At 26.8% G+C, this 20,150-nt stretch overlaps 2 protein-coding genes across 2 annotated transcripts; one reads left to right on the forward strand and one right to left on the reverse strand.

Moving 5' to 3' along the window:
• Positions 1 to 1,585: 1,585 nt before the first annotated feature.
• On the reverse strand, positions 1,586 to 3,884 carry LOC109797178 (uncharacterized). The gene is made up of 3 exons (XM_020357126.3): positions 3,834 to 3,884; positions 3,570 to 3,719; positions 1,586 to 2,341 (listed from the first exon to the last, which is right to left on the reverse strand). Exons 2-3 carry the CDS (start codon positions 3,700 to 3,702, stop codon positions 1,641 to 1,643), a joined length of 834 nt encoding a protein of 277 aa, XP_020212715.1. The 5' UTR covers positions 3,703 to 3,719; positions 3,834 to 3,884; the 3' UTR covers positions 1,586 to 1,640.
• Positions 3,885 to 17,665: 13,781 nt separating this feature from the next.
• On the forward strand, positions 17,666 to 19,907 carry LOC109797375 (dof zinc finger protein DOF2.5). Its single transcript, XM_029271152.2, has 2 exons — positions 17,666 to 17,826; positions 18,828 to 19,907. The coding sequence occupies exon 2, from the start codon at positions 18,840 to 18,842 to the stop codon at positions 19,581 to 19,583; it is 744 nt and encodes a 247-aa protein (XP_029126985.1). The 5' UTR covers positions 17,666 to 17,826; positions 18,828 to 18,839; the 3' UTR covers positions 19,584 to 19,907.
• Positions 19,908 to 20,150: the final 243 nt, after the last annotated feature.

Genomic DNA, 20,150 nt, shown 5'->3' on the forward strand with positions numbered 1-20,150 from the left:
GTCAATTCAAGGTGATTATCAGTCCTAAAGTTAAACCAGCTACTTTGGTCATGTGTTTTCAAATTTCATTAATATTTTTAACATTTTGTTTACATGCACACATGTGTTGTTGTATAACGATGAGGGGAATAGAAGGTAAGCACGTGAGAAGCTAAGCTTCAAACATCTCACTTTCCTGGAAGTTCATCTCACTTTCTAACATACAATGACATCTTTGTTCACAATTGAAAATTATAATATACTTACTCAGGCTCTTATACCTGGTTGCATTTATGTTTTAGCATAAATATTTCTTAAGTATTAAGAGAAAAAATATGAAATGATTTTTAATATGTGAATAATTTATTTTCAGTTTATTTTAGTCAATAATTATATAATTATATATGATAATTTCTGAAAACATGACTTATATGAAAACAATTTAACCATAGTTCTTCTTCGATTATATTACAACCATGCTAGAAGACACATTCAATTATAAGAAATTTATTAAGTTGTTTATCAAAATGCATTCTTAATTTAATTAGAATTTATTAGTGATAATGTACATTAAATTTTTTTATACTTCATTTAAGTTTGGATTGTAATATAATAATTTTTTAATAATCATTTTAAAAGTTGTATTTAGGATTATTTATAATTAGTTAATAATGTATTTTTTTACATTAATAATGTATTAAAATTAAACTCATATGCTATAAACATAAACATAAACATATAGATAATGATTTTAATATGCTCCGATGATCACAATTTAAAGAGATAATCGAGACTAAGATTGTGTATATGATAATAGAAAAAGAGTTCATATTTGTTTAACCGTTGTTAAGAAAGGGAAAAACGAGAAACAATGTGATAAACCTTAACGATTATCCTCTCTTTCCGTATTAGGTTATATTTTATCAATATTTTTTTTAAGTATACAGTGATTATAAGAAGATAGAAACTGAATTTTTATATAATATTTGATCAGTAGAAATTATATTTCAATTTTTGATTCTCAATTTTAAAACATTACAAAAACAAATTCTCATGTATTTATCTTAATATTCATTATTATAAAGTTGATGAATAATTTAATTTTTTTTAAATAAATTATAGTCACATTAAATGAAAGTAAAAACCTCTCAAATGATGTTATAAGAGCTACTCAATTTATAATTATCTTGCTTCATTCAAAATAAAAATCTAATTATAATTTTATAATCAATCCAATTAATGTTATAATTAAATTAATAATGTAAATAATTGATACTCTTTTTGTCATATAATGACTATATTTTTAATATTTAAAAATATCTTAAAATGAATAATGTTCTTATTTTTTATTATAATTTTTCTAATCTGTCTCTTTATAAATTATTCAATAACTACAATTAAAAGTAATAAGTTTATTAAGAGAGTAAATTATTCAATAAAATTGTATAAAAAATGATATATTTATTGTGATCTTTAATTTTTATATGAAAATAAATTAAATTGCAATTATGAACAAAAGAATTATTTTATAATTTAAAAAAAAATCTAAATAGGTCATGCTACTCAACGGATAAATATAATTCAATGTTCTCATGGTAGCTATAGCTAAAGCAAAGTTCATATTTTATTTATGCCAACCATTTTTACCATTATTTGTACATTTACATCAATAAAGATTGAGCAAAAGAATCTAATTCATCTGGTTTGTCTTCAACATTCAAGAGCTGCAAGTATTCTTCGTAGAGCTTCTCCAACGTACCATGATCCGTGTGAACATGATCAGAATGAGATTCAACGTAAGAGGCGCTGTTGACTAGGTCATGGTCTTGACCAAAGAACACAATGTTCCCCACATTATCTCCATCGTTACCAACCTCCCAAACCATGTTTACCTCTTTTGCTTCTGGGCTTTGCACTTTCTCTTGGCTCGTTGATGCACTATTAGAATCGAGGGTGAAGGTGCTATCACTTCTGGGTATACATGATAGAGCCTTAACCCTTATGGGTTTTGGTAGATAGACTAAGGTTTTCTCTGACCCTTTGTTGTTGTTGTTGTTATTCTCCTTATTCTTTTGCTTATTCTTCTTTTTACCCTTCTTTTTTTCAGTTAACTTGTCGCCTGTCTTTGGATCGGTTCCTTCATTTCTCAGCTTCTTACTGAGATGGGTATTCCAGTAGTTCTTGATCTCATTATCTGTTCGTCCTGGTAATCTTCCAGCGATGAGGGACCATCTATTTCCTAAAAGTGAATGCATTCTAATTATAAGATCATCTTCTTCAGGGGTTATGTTTCCTCTCTTTATGTCTGGTCTCAGATAGTTCATCCATCTCAGTCTGCAACTTTTTCCGCACCTCAGAAGCCCTGCCACAAGCACCAAACATGATTAATTTTTATCTAACTCAGAAAATAAATTCAAGACACTGCAGTTATTATAAACTTAATTACCACGTTTACATACAAGGTAGTAGTAAAACCCTAAACTTAATTAACTCAGATGATTGAAGGTGGGGGACAACTTCAATTAATTAAAATGTTATTTTGACAGCTATCCTGGGCACCTTGTCCCCACCAATATTTTTGATACATCATATACACGTATAACAAAAATAAAAATAAGAGATCGATAAAGGAATTATACACTTAATTAGGTTTAATATTCTTCATAATTACTTGCATAATTATTTTTTTTTTGCTTTTTTTTTTCTTATAGAAAATAGACTAAATATTATCATCTAAGTACAAATTATCATGTATATATAATAGACTAGTTATTTTATAATAAATAACTAAATTAGTATTAACAATAAATTGTAATTAGTTAATACGTGAAAGTAGTGTATAGTCGGTAAACTTTAGAATATATATATATATATCAACTATTATACTATCATACACTCGCTTATTATACATATCATTTTTACTCTATTTGTTTTTTCTTCTTAACATCATTTACCATAAACATCACTTTTTTTAAAATAAAAAAAAAAATTCTTATTTCCTTTTTATATGTGTTCTTTCTACTCCAATCTAACATACATGGAGTATCATTAATCATATGGTATGAGATATAGTCTATATATAGAGAGAGAGACTATAGGTATGCTAAAGATAATTTTGATCGAATAAGAGTAATATAAGTGATAAACAAAAATTAAAAATTTAATACAATCGTATACTTAAAATTTCAATTTGAGTAATTGATTAAGTTGAAAAAATCTTTCATTAGTTGATTCACCTACTCAATTTTAATGTATTTTATCTTTAAATAGTGGGACCAAAATGAAAAAAAAAAAAACTTTTAAAAGAGAATGAGATAATAAGAGAGGAGAAAAAAAATAATAAATATGAGGCGCGAGTGATATTAAGATAATAAAGACAATCAGATAAAATGTAATGGTGTAACGAAGAAAGAAAGATGGCATATAAACAAAGTGATATATTATTATATAACGAATGTTTGACGTACGATAGGAATAATAAGAACAAAAAGATTGGAGAGAAAAACGAAAGATGGAGATGTTATGTTATGAATAATATATAGGAGTGGTTTAGAAGGGACAAATTAAAGAAATGAAGAAGGAAAGGTTACCAGCTCTTTTTGGAAGTGATCTCCACTGGCCTTCTCCATGAGCTTGAATATACTTAGTGAGCAATGCATCTTCTCTGGGAGTCCATGGACCTCTATGCAAACCAACTTTAGAGCAACAAGGGGCTCTTCCCATCTCTCTGCACTCTTTACCTATATCATATATTTAATTATAGACCGTACGAGAAATTGGATCAAGTTGAAGTGGATGATGGATGATGGAGATAAGATAATCAGAGGAAGGTGTAAGGAGAGAAAGTTTCTTACCTCATAACGAAGCAGACCACCTCAAATTCCCAACACCTTGCTCTCCTTTTAAATAAATATCATTCAACTTATTTCTTTTTTAAATAATAATATTCTATATTATTCCGTGGTGGACCACCACAAAACTCATTCATGGTTGTTGAATTTTTAATTGATTAATTGAATGCCAGCCAGCAGCGGCCTTTCTTTTTTTCCTGTTTCTCACAGCTCAGGATTCCAATATTTACTTTTAATTTAATTTTTCTTATGCATTGTTTTAAAGATAATAATGAACATAACCGATTCTTATAATATATTAGAGCTATTTAATGTTTTACTAAAATTATAAAATGTCTTCTATTTGATTAAATTTCTTTTTACCAGAAACTATAAGAGCTAATTTTATGAATTTCTTTTTTAAAAATGTTGTCTATTGTTTGTTTTTTTTTGCTCGGCAAAAATAAATAAATTAAAAGCTTATATGATTTATTTGGAAGGTTGTGATATTATTATTTTTACGTATAATAAAATAGAGTTATGTTATTCTTATTTTCTAGTTTTTTTGTGTGTACACACATTTGTTAGTTATAACATTGTTATTTACATATTTTTTTTCTTTATTACATCAATTATTTTATCACAATTTTTTATTTCTTTTATGTTATACGAAATGTTGTGAAAATATAATTATTGATATAAATATAGATCCGTGCACGAAACTCAACCACCTTTCTTCTATCTGTCTTTCTACCAAGCATGCATGTGTTCTTTTATTGATTTTACATGCATTTTGTTCATACAAATATTAGTGGGAATTGGCGTGAGACTATTCAACATAAGCGAATAATATGTGAGTGAAAAATACATATTGCTCGCAAACTTGTTTTATATTTTGATTCTTTTGCCTTAATGATATATCATTTTAAAAATTATTTCAAGGAACTAGAAGAAAAAAAAAAAAAAAGACAAATGTTTTTAAAGAAAATCAAACCAAGCACGGATTTTGTCAAATGTTTTTAAGTTGGAGCGCATGTATTTGTACTTTAATTTTAATCATTTATGCTGTTATATTAAAATTGATCGATTTCTTTTTAAAAAAATTAAGAACATATATGTAATATATGTCCTGCGTATGAATTAAATTTATGCGATATTTAATATTAAAATTATTCTAAAATAACATGCAAATATAATCATATATATATTGTTATAACATGATTATTAAATTTTGGATGGATTAGTGATTGACACTATACAATAAAATCCTTTTCACGAGTAATAATACATATTCTGCTGTAAAAAAAAAAAAAAGAAAAAAAAAAGAAGGTAATATATATCCAAAAAAATCAAAACGACTCTGCGCGCGCCCATCCTCTTGTGAGTTCCATTTAAATTGAATAAATATAAAATCCAATATATAACTTATTTAGATACAAATTAAATTTTTTTAAAAGTTTCTATACTAAAATAAAAAAAATATATTTTAGTAAAAAGATTTTTTAAAATGTTTTTAAACTTATATTCAAACATATTGATACATATTTAGTTAATAATATAATTTGACAGGTTATTTATTTCAATGACTCGGTCCTATATAATTAGTGAATGCACATGGAATAATATATAACATAGTTGGGGAGAGTCCACTTCTTTTGCTTATCTTGACTCAATTGTTTTAATTAATTAACAAATAAATATTTTATAACACACTTGGAAACATTCCTTCTTGTAATTTTCATTTCGTCTTTTTACCAAGTACTATCTTTTTACCTAGTACTGCCTTGGAAATAGTCATTTAAAATAAAAAAATAAAACCTCGACTTGTAGCTATATAATGCAAATTAAGGATATATATATGATGAAGACGTGTATTTATTTTATATAACTAATATAGGTACTAGTAGTTGCTAACCATATGATATACCACCATCTAATAACCTTCATTTTGTTTTATTTGCTGGCCGTTGAGCTTGATTGTATCTTTTTTTCTTCTTATTATTATAACAAGTAAATAAAATATTAGTAAGAATGAGTCTAAAGATTCTTAGCCCAATTACAAAGTTAGCAACTTTATATATATATATATATATATATATATATATATATATATAAAATATAATATAATATAATATAATATAAAAGCAACTCATTAATTAGTTATTCTTGCAAATAAAGTCTAGTATCTTTCTGTGATCGAGTAAGCTTAATCCATTCTGTAAATATGCAAAAAACTTCCTATCTCCTTACTTTAACTATGTTGATTCAGTTATAAAATATGAAATGTGAGTGTGTGGTTCGGTTTTTGCCTAGAATATACTTTACATGCATGTAGGTTCGCTTCTTTCCTAGAATATACTTTACATCTTTTTCATTTCTTTATCCCTTGTTCCATTTTTACTTTTAAAACCTACCCTAAACATTCTCTTAGATAAACATTAAAAAAATCGATATCTAAGCATACAGAATTTTATAAATATTATACTTATTATATTATTGACATTAATATTTTAAATTTTACATTAATTATATTGTTAAATTTTACATTAATTATATTGTTATATTATTTTATTGAATTATTTATTATAAATAAAAATTTAAAATATTGAGACATAAAGATATAAAAGTATAAGAGTTTTGAAACAAAACTAAAGGTAAAAAATCAAAATTTTAAAATCGGATCGGGAGTAATATTATGCAATTTAAAATAAATGTTAGATGTAATTGACTGAAATTTAAATCTTAGATCATCTCTCTCAGCATGATCTTTAATGAGTTTCTTGTGAAATAACAAAATTAACCAGATCTAAAATTTTAAGCATTTTACTACTCGTACCTCTGAAAGAAAAATGTGCAATTTTACGTGAGGGAGTGTCTATATACGTCATGAAGTCGACGACTTTGTCGCGGTACGTACAAACGTTGAAACGTGCAACGTTGAATTAATTTCGAATTGAGAGAAACTAAGAACTGTGTTTCAAACAAAGATTTGAGTAATATTCAACTCATTCCCACGGACCAATTAAGGAATTAATGGTAATACTTAGTTCTGTGTAGGTGTCTCAAGCTACATCACAGACAAGCTTAAAGCAAGCTTCACACGTAATATTGTGGTACGTTGAAAATGAAGCCACGTACGTTTTTTCGATCAAGCACTACTGTTAGATGACACAAGCTTTGTTCGTGTCAAAGTTGACAAAACTAGTTTTGAGTTCATATCATAGCTTTTATGAGAAGTCGTACCGTGCTTTGATTTTGATTAGGGATAGATCATAGATAGATACATGGTATAGCTTTCCTTTTGTAGTCGTTTGGTTGCATCCTCTTCTCTTCCACTTGGCTATCTTTGAAAACCTTCCCCATTCATTGAGAAAATCAAAGAGACAAGTTACTGAATCAATGGATATTCTGTCAACGATACATATCGATGGATTGAATTGAAGTGATGATTTTTCTGCTGATGAATTCATCGCTTCTTATTTTGGTTAATGTAGCCATATTTTCGGCCTCACATTATTCTTCCAAAAATTTCATTTGGAATATTACCAAGTGTGCCTTTGCCATACTATTGTTTGCCTTATTAAGCTGCCTTTGCGTTAACGGTCTTGATTGGCAACATAATTAAGCATTAGTAATTACGTACTCTTATTTTGATTTCATAACTTTAATCATAAACTTTTTGTCAAAATAATTTTAATCATAAACTTAATGTTGGGAAAATATATTCATAATTTAAAACTTAAATTAAATATCTTTTAAACTTAAGTGAGGTTGAGGTTGATTTTCTTTAAAAAAATAAAAATAAAATCATGTTAGATAGACCATTATTAAACAACCTATATGGCTATACACCCAATCTAAATACACTAGGAAAATATATTAGAGCGAGACAAAATCCTAAATTATAAGTTTTAAACCCTAAATCTTAAATCCCATTAACTAGTCATAAAAATAGATACTCATCTTCAAGTGAACAATAATTACATAAATGAAGTTTAATGGCTGGTAACATAGTTGTCTGTTAATTAAAGTACACAAAAAATACTTATCTAGTCCGATGACAAAGTGTGCACTAAACTATGACAATTACAATGTTGATCGAGTCTGCTATTGAAAATTTATCAACTCTCTCTAGGAGTATATGTTTCAGCTTCTTGAAATAAAAGTGACGTAGTATTGTCAAAATAATTATCTTCTTTGTTAAAAAATATATTAATGAATATTAATTATATGATTCTCCTTTTTGAAATTATAAATTATAGTTCTCTTTTACGACAAATTTTAATACATAGTATTTTATCAATTTTTTTAAAATTTTTCATTAAAGTTTCATTACAAAATTTTTATTATTAAAATATCCTTTATACTAACATTCATTCAACGACTGAAATATTATATTACCCTTTCTTCTTATGTTAAAATAAATATTTTTTCATTAAGAAAATCAAATATACTATACTTTGACAATTGATCCTTTAATTTACACATTTAATTATTATTTTATTTTATTTTTATAAATTTTGCTACATTAATTATATATTTAAAAAGTATATTTTTCATTATTAGTTTTACAAAATATTTTAAAGTCATACATCAAAATAAAATAATATATATAAGTATAATAAATTTGAATTCAAATATTAAAATAATATTTATTAAATATAGTTAATGTAATATTTTATAAATATTTAAATAAAATAATATTTTTATATTAAAGGTAATATATAAGTATTAATATATTATTTAATTGGTGTTTCTAATAAAATATTTTATAATATTTAAATAAAATAGTGTTTTTTTATAAAATATTATTTATTATATTTAATTAGTAGAATGTTAAAATATGTATATTAATTAAATATATAATTTTTTAAATAAATATTTATATTAAAAATATATCATTAAATAAAATATAATAATTATAGGGTCTAATATATATATATATATATATGAAGAAAAAATATTGAAAAGCTACACTAAGGATGGTTTGCTATTTGAAAGGTAGTTTAGGAATAGGTATTTTACTATGTCGTGATTTTGATTTGTAACTGTATAGGTGGTGTTATTTTAACTAGGTAAGTTTTTCTTTAATCAAAAGATATATAATTGAGTGACTTGTGTTATTAGGTGGTTCTTCAATTTCCTAGAAGACTAAGAAGCAACATACAATATCACAATCGTCTGTAGAAGCAAAATATAAATTTATGATGATAATCATTTGTGAATTGAAGTGGTTGAAAGGGATTTTGTCCAATTTAGATATGACACATGCACTCTATACTAATTCAACTTTATTGTGGTACTCAAGTAGTATTGTATGCCAAGAATATGATTTTTTACAAGCCAACTAAACATATTTCAATTGTCATGTTATCAAAGATAAAGTATTGAAAGATAACATATAGGTATGCAGGCGTCCTATGCTTATACTCACACACAATTAGCCAATATTTTTACAAAAACATTAGACAAACATCAATTTAATTATTTCCTTAATAAGTTTGGCATTCAAAACTTTCATATCTCAACTTAAGGGGATTAATAATATCAAGTTGTTGTGTATAGCTGTGGATAGTTATTTATGACTCCTATTCATAATAAATAGTAGAAAAAATTAAGCTTAAACTGTCTATTTATTAAGTTACAAACTAATTGAGTTAGAGGTGCAAAATTATACTCTTATATAATATATATATATATAGAGTTAAGACATCAATTTTTTATCTATTAACGTATCAATTTAACTATGATAAAAATATACGCATCAAAAAATTAAGATGAAATATTTGAAATTGTACGAATATAATACATTTGTTTAATATTTTTTAATATACATTAAGATTATTTTTTTAAAAAAAATTAAGAATAATTTCCCAACTATCAATTTTCTCAAATAAAAATAAAATAGATCAAATTTTAGATAGTTTGTATGTGTATTTTTATTCATGTTCACTTTAAGAAAATAATTTTTTTTTACTAATTCTAAGAAATAGCTCATCATTATATATACTTGCATAATCAAATGAGTTTCTCAATCCAAAATTTTAAAACATTTGGTATGTTAGTTTTTTCCACTTATATATTATTCAATATATTTAATTTTAATCGATGTGAAACTTTATTCATATTTAAACTTCAACACTATTTTTCAAATGTGAATCACTTTCACATAATTCATCTTCTTGCTTAAGTGGAAGCCTTTTTTTTTTTGTTCAAATGATGATTTACTTGCACTGTCATTATATATGAGTGGAACACTTTTGGAACCTATGTCAATTCTTCTAATATCATTGTCGGGTTGAAAAATTTAAAAATAGAGTAATATTTTATTTATAAATATTGAGTAAATTTTATAAGTGAATTTAACACTATAACATAATTTAAAATTTTAAAATATTAGATAAGTAAATCTTTTTATCAATATATTTTTTAATATGTTTAATTCTAACTAAACTAATATAAGACTCATTTCACACTTAAACTTTAATATAAAAAAATAATTTATACAAGATCTATTATACTACTGGAAATAAAAGACGCAAACAAATAACAAGAAATAAAGGAAGGAGGAGTTCCGTGCATATATTTTTCTATCGCGCGAGTTTCTCTATGACACAACTTTTTTGTGTCATAGAGAAACTCGCGGCGATAGAAAAATATATGCCGGAACTCCTCCATCCTTTATTTCTTGTTATTTGTTTGGCCGTCTTTTAATTTCCAGGTAGTATAATGATCTTGTATAAATTATTTTTTTATATTAAAGTTTATGTGTGAAATGAGTCTTATATTAGTTTAGTTAGAATTCAAAAACATATTAAAAAATCTATTGAATATAATTATTATTAAAAAAATTAATAAATTTATTATAAATGAGTATTTGTAAAAGAGTAAAAAACTTTACATCATTAAAGTATATATAATTTATAAGTTTAACGTAAATTTAAATATTCGTAGTTATTTTAAAAATGATGGGGAGAAAGGCAGTTAGATATAGGAATGGCAGCTTGCTTAGTTTATGTAGAATAGGGAGATATCTCTCATCTGTACTTTTTTTTGTCTCAATTCATGAATCCCACCATACCATTGGTTTTTTCGTTTTTTTGTTTTGACTTTGCAATGAACTCCAAGCTTTCCCATTCACCGTTTTACGTAAGCTTAGGCTTTTTTGCTTGTTTGTTTCAAACACAACCGTAGGAAAAAAGATTGTCTCGTGATATTCCAAGAATGCTAGAAAAATTCAAACTCTGAATTTTATTTGGATACGGTTTCAAGACTTAATATTAATGCTATTTATCATTACCCTTTGATTTTTCCAATTGACACTTGGCACCTTAATTAATTTTATTCATGCATGTTTTTCATGGACACAAATAGTTGTTCTTTCTTTGGCATCCCGAAACACCTGTTGAACTTAAATTCCTTTCATTGACGAAACGCCGATTGGCGATTGCACTGCAAAACAACAAAGGACGCGAGTCATTTGAACTCAGATGAAAATAGCCGTACTTGTTACAGGTTTCAAACAATACTATATATGGTTGGCTATGGCTGCTCTCATGATACTTGTTTAGCTCAATCTGTGAAATTAGATCACGTGAGTGAGAGAGAGAACTGAAAATTATAGCATCTTTCTCTACATCTATATTTAAGATTCATTTGCACCGACCCATTACTATTAGCATGTTCTGTCTCTACATGCATCTATAATTTGTGTTTATTTCCGCCATAGAATTTACAGAACACAAACACCTTCTAATTATTGGGAGTGAATATTACATAAAAACAAACACATTTTAACGTTATTTAGAAGCACCATGTTCTATGTATAAATTTGGTTTGTTGAACAGACAATTTTAATTGGGTAAAAAAAAAGAAAGAAATACCGGAAAACGACAACAGTATAATAATAATAATAAAATATATATCTTTTAACACTCTGTCAGACAACTCACGTGCTATACAATTGTTCTCTCTCATTCACTCAAGGATCAGGATTCCTGCGGTATAAAAGTAACTGTAACTGTAAGGTCGTACAATCATGATCCAATTTATGGTTGATGTTTTTTAAGTTTTTTTTTTTGTTATTTAATATATATTAACTATTTTTTGTGGTTCGGAACTTGGGATTTTATGTCCAGAGAATCCAAATGCCACCCCTCAGCCACAGCATTTACACACATTTTTTTCAATGCACACACACTGTGGGGGCCACTCTCATTTTATTTTCTACAGCATTTTCTCATTGGATTCTATTTTAAACCAAATCAACCTCTGTTGTGCCTTTTTTCTTCAGCATTATTGGGCCTGCACTTGGGTTCAGCCATCTTGGGTATTTGAAATTTTGCTTGAAATATAATGGTATATTATTCTTGGGGATTTTGTTGCAATGCGTTCTTTTTTTAATATTTTTATTAGGTCACCAAATATCTGCTTCTACGCCTCCTGTTTGCATTGCTTAGGCTTAACTCATCTTCGTTTGGTCATGGTTATTCCCACTGGATCATCATTTGTTTATTTGTCCAGTTTTGGGTTGAGAATTGAATCAGCTCAGGTCATGTTTGTCAATGGGTTCAGCTTATCTATTTGGGTCATACTCTCTTTGGATCAATATAATTTCATTTGTGGTTTTCTAAAGCCCAGCTACGAGTTCGGTGGGTGTTGGGCTTCATTGGTTACTCTCACATGTTGTAGAGCCTGGCTTGAGTTTTTTTTCTTCTTTATTCAGTTAATTTGTGTTTCTTCGGCTTTATTAATATTGATAGCTTGCTGGTTTAATTAAATATGATATTTAGTAAATGGTAATTAATAAAATTTCAAATAAATTGTTAATTTCGAAAAAGAGCATTGAACTCACTAAGCCCAACAAGCTAAATGGTTCTCGATCGAGTTGGTTCTTAGACTTAAGACTTGACCCAATAAAATAAAAATAATATATTTTGAGCTACCATTGTTGTCAATCTATAAATTTATAGTGTAATATAAAATAATATAATTGAATAGAATAATATTAATAATTTTTCACTCTTTTTGTGTTTATTTATAGAATTGTAGTTACAAGCTTGAAGTTTGAGTTAATTGTTGAAGGAGTTTTTTTACTTGTTTTAAGTACTAATCATTTAAGATATCATGTTAAAAAATGTATTAGATCTCTTGAGTAGTAAGGTGTTGTGGTCATGTTAGATAACAAAATTAGTTTATTAAAATAGTGAAAATTTTGTCTCAAGACTTATAAAGATGCATTTATTAGGTGAATCATCAAGCATGATATTCCATGTAGTTATGTTGGATTTGAAGGGTTTTGGGTAGTGAATAAACTCAATAAAGTGTTAAATTCTAATTTTAAATCCAATTATAAAAATACTACAACAGTTCATCACAATAAAATGTTTTTAAGAAAAATCAAAGAATGCTTTAACTATTATTTTGGTACAATATATTTGACTTATGATATATGAACATTTATAACTAAACAAGATTATATGATTGTGATTAGCTGACTATTAATCTATAACTAATATATAATATCAGCTAATAATGGGTTAATATATATGTATCATATTGTTAACCCAATAAATTTGGTATACTTAAGTTGCGACGATTTGATGGCGTTAAATTTAATTAAATTACCATCAAACAAATTTTTTGAAAAATTACGTAGTTGTGATTTCTTTGTTTTATAATTATTTTATTGCACTCTCCAGTATCGGTAAACTTTATTTATATTTTTATATGAGTAATTATATCATATACATTTACATTATCCTTTTTTTTTTCTTCTGTCTTTTATATCTTATTTCTCTATTTATTTTAATACTTTACATATCATATATATTATTTTATTTTTCTTATTATTTTAATGTTTTTCTTCTTCCACACCATATCCAGTCCATGAATGAACACACAAACATATATATATATATATATATATATATATATAAATTAAATACGTTTTGAACGTCAAGAAAGAGGCAATAATATAAAAATAGTGAGTGAGATTCTGTGGTCATCGCTTCGCATTGTTGTGAAGATTTTAAACCAATTGCTGTTGCCATCACAACCAAAAGTGGTGCCAGAAAGTGACACACACCTTCCACCCATCATAACTCTCATATTATATTTCTATAACAACATATTTACAAGTCAAGCCACTTTTACACCTTTATCAACTTTTTATTAGATAAGTATATTAAAGTTTATATCGCATCATTTTTTTTATAAAGTTTAAATTAATTTGAAATTATTTAATACTTTATAATATCCATAAAAATGAATATAATATATTATATATATAAATAATTATATTTAATTATATCTTATGACATAATTTTTATAAATGTGACGTTAATAATTAAAAAAATGAAATTATATTTTAATGGTTAAACTAAAAATTCTAAGATTATTTAAAAGTATATTTATTCCAATGCCGTCGCTCGCGCATTATTTAGGACCCACCGTGGCCTCTTTTTGTCGTCTGTTGTCGGCTACACTTTTTTTCTATTCAAAACTTCTCTCATCTTTTCTTTTGGTATTATCTCTGTCACAATAATGCCATCGCCATGGATTAAGAAAAAACACAATCATGTCACATTTAGCAACATTGTAGCTCATTTTAGGATGCAGAATTATTACTTTTCTTGACCACAAAGAGTAACACATCCCCTGTGTTTTGTAATATATGATTACAGAAATTATTTAAGATATTAGTTAAGAAATAAAAATTTTTAATTTCATCATAATTTTAGTGTATTATTTATGTTTTTTGTTATTAATAATGACTAACTTACAATACAAGAGACCAATATTATATATAAAGACTACAATGAACATTAAACCAAAATTTTATTTGGTGATTTGATAGATTTCACTAATTATGTAATTAAAGATCTGGGATGATCTTGTTAAAATATAATTTCAAATGAAGTTATCTACAGAAGCAGAATGTTAATGAAAAACACCAAAGTAAGAACTTGTGTTTCACGCTCGATAAAAATTAGAACTCCAAAACAATGTCTCAAAAAGATGATTTGTGGTGACAATATAATTTAAAGCAAACGTACAGGAGGCTAGACGTAGGCTAGACGTACGTTTGCTTTAAATTATATTGTCACCACAAATTCATCTTTTTGAGACATGTTTTGGAGTTCTAATTTTTATCGACGTGAAAACAAGTTCATTACTTTGGTGTCTTTTCATAACATTCAGCTTCTGAACTCATGAAATCTATACATTTCTCCACGTTTTAAGTTCTGTTTTTCTTAATTATTAAGAGTTAATCATCCATACATTATCAGTATAAATTTTTTTACACTAACAATAAATTATATTTTTTCAATTATTTTATTTTATTTTTATTTAATTAAATAAATAAATGATATGACACTATTAAAAAATATAATTAGTTATTGATGTAAATAAACTTTACACTGACATTATAACTCAATTATTAATATGCTTTTCACTTAAATTCGATCACATGGCAATACTTGAGCACAGGAAAATTCACACGGTTTTGGTGGTCAGATCACAGATGAAGATCAGATTTATTCCCTCTGAAGGTATCAACTCAAAAGGGTGCTTAAAATTTTATATAGCCAAATTTGAACTTGTCGTTCTAGATTGTGAAATCAATTTTGAAGAATAGCGTCTTGTACGTGTGCATGAATTTAAATCTTAAGTGAAATTTATTTCAATAAACGGTTTTAAAATAATGAAAAAATTCTAACTTACGCATTAATTGTATAAATTAAGAATTAAAAAATAGAAATTTTTATTTTAAAAATATAAAAATTATTTATTACATAAAAGAAATATATTTTCGGACTCTTTAACCTCTTAATTATTATCCCGTAATAAGCTTTGAATAAAGTCTTTAATGTAGTTTTCTTACTATATATAAGAGCATAATGTACCAATTAATTAAATTAAATAGCAGTATATCAAAAGAGATGTTTAATATGAAACAACTTATGTGACGTAATGCTTAATCTTATTGTGAGAGTGTCTAAAATTAAGAAGGGTAGTACATCATTTTTGGAACGAACTCAGATGCATATGTTAAACTATAGATGCAAAAATGACTAACGTAACGTAACGACTAGCGGTTGCCGGTTCGTTTATGCTAAAGTTGTTTATTTGTTTTCTCAATAATTAATAAAATAATTTTAGTTTTTATATATTATTTATTTGATCTAATAATTATTAAAATTACATTATTTTAAATACTTATAGATAAACTATTACTTTAACTTATACAATTTTTTATTTTATATAAGTAATTTTATAATAATAAACAATTTGAATATATAAATTATATTATAATTAAAAAATTTAGTAAATAAATAATTATAAATTGTATTTATATTTTTTTTATAAATAATTTGTATTGAAATGCAATGTTATTTTAACTATTAATAAGTTTTTAAAAATATATTTTAAAAATCAATTTAGAAAAATAAAAATGACAAATTGACAAATATAAGAAATCAAGAAAGATCCCTAAGATCTTTTTCATTCTAAAAAATAGCTAAAATCACTTTATTTGAATAATGATTTCTAAAACGTTTTCATTCAATAGTTATTTTAATTTATATTCATAGAAGATAATAAAAAAAATATATTAATTATGAATAAAAACACAAATTTCCTTTAACCATATGACTCTTGAATTTTAATTTTTAACCGTACAAGCTAGTTATTCAAATTAAAAAAAAAAAAATCAATGCTTTCTAACTTTCATTTTTAACTGTACAAGCAAGTTACTAATTAAATTAAAAAAAAATTAAGAAAACAAATCAATACTACTTCGCAATAAATTGTGCGTCTATGTATATTAAAATAAATTAAGTGAAATATGTATTTTTAGTCAACCCTTAGAATTCCTAATTTGATTTTTTATTTATTTATTTATTTACCATCATGCTAGGACTCCACCAACGACCCAAATGATACGATAGCTTCAATTTATATATAATAGACTAGGTAAACGTATTACGTTGAATGATGATAATTTCTTACTTTAAAGAGTGTATACACTATTCATAAGAAGAGAAATTAACAAAATAAAAAATAATTAATGTAATAAAAAGGAACACACACATATATATATATATATATATAAGTGAATATAAAAATAGAATATAAATAAGGATATATTATGTTAGTTTATTCATCAAGTAATAAGGACATTCTTTTTTCCAGGAAAACACAGGGATTATATAATTGCAGTTAAATATAAAATTAAAGTAGATCTATAATTAATAAATGATAAATTACATCACGTGTTTGGCTCTTCTAGCTAGGTTGTTATGGATTTATGGCCATCATATTGCTTGGTGGTTAATCTAAGTTTGCAAATTATGGGCAGGCCAGAGAAGTGTCTAGTTAATCACCATGAAAGCATTTGAAATTTCTCTCTGGCAGAAATATATATAACATAGATGATAGAAAAATGAAGACGATGAATCACGATAGAAGAGAACATGAATTTGTTTGATTGGTTTATAAGCAAACCCTAGTATGTATATAACTGCTGAAAACATGGGGAAAGTTTATTAAATGCAGCAAAAGCATCTTTGATAATTAAAGAAGGGCATGAATCAAAAGCATTCAATACATTAATCTCTTTGGTGAACCTAAAAAATCACACATAAGGAAAGGTCCTTGATTAGAGAAAAAGAAGGTTTGACAATTGAAGCATAGTGAAGAGTCTATATCGTTTAAAAAGGAAAAAATCACATGTGTCCACACTACATACTCATTATTCCACCACGTAAAACAAATTAAAGCAGACAAAAAGAAATCAAATTAGGAATTAAAAAAGCATTTGTAGAGTCCTAAAGGCTAAAGCATCATTAGTGAAGAGGAATTGCAAGTATAGTCAAAACTGACACACATTTCTTCTCAAACTTTCTTTTTTTCTTTGCATCATTCATAAAGTAATAAGCCAGCAGATAAAGCCACCCCACAAACGAACTAAAACATTCTTTCTTGCACTAAGGAGCAGCTTCAGACAAACAAGGTGAATTCCCTCTCTCTCTCTCTCATATCGTCTTCGTCGCTTTTCTCTGTCTTTTCTTCTCTGAAATATTCATGGCTACGATGGTCAATTTCTCTTGTCTTTTTTTTGAAGCACATATTCCGAGCTGTTTATTCCGAGGTTTCGTTTGTTTAAAAGCTGATACATACAAATATCAAGTTTCACTAGATTTAAGAGTTTGTTTGTATCTTGTTTTAATTTTAAAGCTATACCAAGGAGATCATGTTCATGGCATAGTTGCCAAGTCCACCCTATAATATTGATCTCCTATCTGATCTTTTTCTAACAAAAAAAACGTTATGATCAGTTTCTAAACACAGAAAGCACTGCTACTGCTTTAACTTTTTCTCTTCTTGCTCGTGTGATAATTATTGTCTAATATATAGCTGGGAAAAATGGACTATTAATTTGTTACTATTAACGATTCTTTAAGTTTACACCTTTCTCTCCCATTCTTTTACAGTTTTTTTCTCTCGACATAATCGTGTGTGTAAGAAGCTAACCTGACTACTACCTTATTTTTAACATGTTTTTGTTAATTATCAATTTAGAGTGTGTTTGTAAATAAGTTTAAAATAATTTTTGAGTATTTTGTTATTAAAAATCAAAAGTTTTTATGGTAAAAAAATTCTGAAAATCTCTGTTAAGATATAGGAGTAGCTTCAAGTCTGCCTGTTACAATTTTTACTGCCCATTCCTAATAACTAATTTGATCTCAAGGTACCAGTTACACCAAAAGATGAATCTGTTTATGTAATAAAATTACCAAATCACTCCTGGAATCTTTTTATGTCTGTAAAAAAATATAATTAGTAAAGAAACAATTTATATAATAATTATAAAATCCGTGATTAAAATTTAATGAACTAAAATTGGTAAGAAAAAAATAGTTTTCCGTCACTGAGTTATTTAGCCATTAATTCATTAAATTTTTAGAATTATATGGAGAATACGTAACTAGAGCCTCTTTTGGAGTATGTTAGGAGGTTGGAGCAATGGAAGAGCCAGTGTCAGAGAAGAAAGCAAAACCACAAGAGCAATTGAATTGTCCAAGGTGCAGTTCAACCAACACAAAGTTCTGTTACTACAACAACTACAGCCTGACACAGCCCAGGTACTTCTGCAAGACTTGTAGAAGGTATTGGACAGAAGGAGGGTCTCTCAGGAATGTCCCCGTTGGAGGTGGCTCTAGGAAGAACAAGAAGGTTATTGTATCATCAAAGGTTCCTGATTTGAATCCACCATCACTTGTTTCTTCCCAAAACCCTAAAATGCAAGGTGTCCATGATCTTAACTTGGCTTTTCCTGCGGCTATGGACAAGTACCATGGCATGTCTATGTCTCCATATGTTGAGGTGCCAAAACTTGAAATTGGTGACAGTACCACTCACCACCATAGTTCTTCTTCTTCTTCTCTTTCAGCACTTGAGCTACTACAGTCTGGCATGGCTTCTAGGGGTTTGAGTCCTTATGCTGCAAATTCCATGATGTCAGGCTCAGATTCACTTTACCAACCTGGCTACCCCATGCATGAAATAAAACCAAACCTTACCTTTTCAGTTGATGGGTTTGGAAATAGGTCATATGGGGTTCAAGAGAATGGCAGTGGAAGGCTTTTGTTCCCTTTTGGAGACATCAAGCAGCTTTCTGCAGGTGTTGAAGTGGAACACAATAAAGAACAAGGAAATAATACAACTGGATATTGGACTGGAATCATTGGTGAAGGGTCGTCATGGTAAGGAAATTAAGAAAAAAATCTCAACAAGACATCAACCTGCATTGTTTTCTTTATCTTCACTATTTCTATTTATCCTTTCTCACATGGATCAATCGTTATGATCTCTCTCTGTTTGAAGTTGTTCCGATCACTAACAATAGGATAAGTATGGTCACTCTGTTTTGTATACACATTTCAATTCGAGCAATGTGAGGATTTGTTTTTGTATTTAGAGAGATAGATAGAAGAAAAGGTGAATATAGGGCCTGCTTTTATCCAAGTCATGCAATAGCCTGTATTCCTCAATTCTTCTGTCACAAGTAGATATATATCACCTTTACTCATATATGCATGCTTTCAAAGATTTGGTCCAAATGACTTTTCATGATTAAGGAAAGACTCAGATATTCAAGTTTGTAACCATACTTTTATAATCACATATATTTTTCATTCATAAAACTTAAGGTTGAGAGTTTATTTAAAATGATAATAAGTATTTCTATCTGTGTTTCTGCAAAACATTAGTGGGTTGTCAGCTTTGTTGTCAAAATGATGACATAAGAGTTGTTCCAACTTGATGGAATTATTC

Source organism: Cajanus cajan, chromosome 11 (assembly GCF_000230855.2).
Source record: "Cajanus cajan strain Asha chromosome 11, NIPB_CcT2T_4, whole genome shotgun sequence".
NCBI classification, from domain to species: domain Eukaryota; kingdom Viridiplantae; phylum Streptophyta; class Magnoliopsida; order Fabales; family Fabaceae; genus Cajanus; species Cajanus cajan.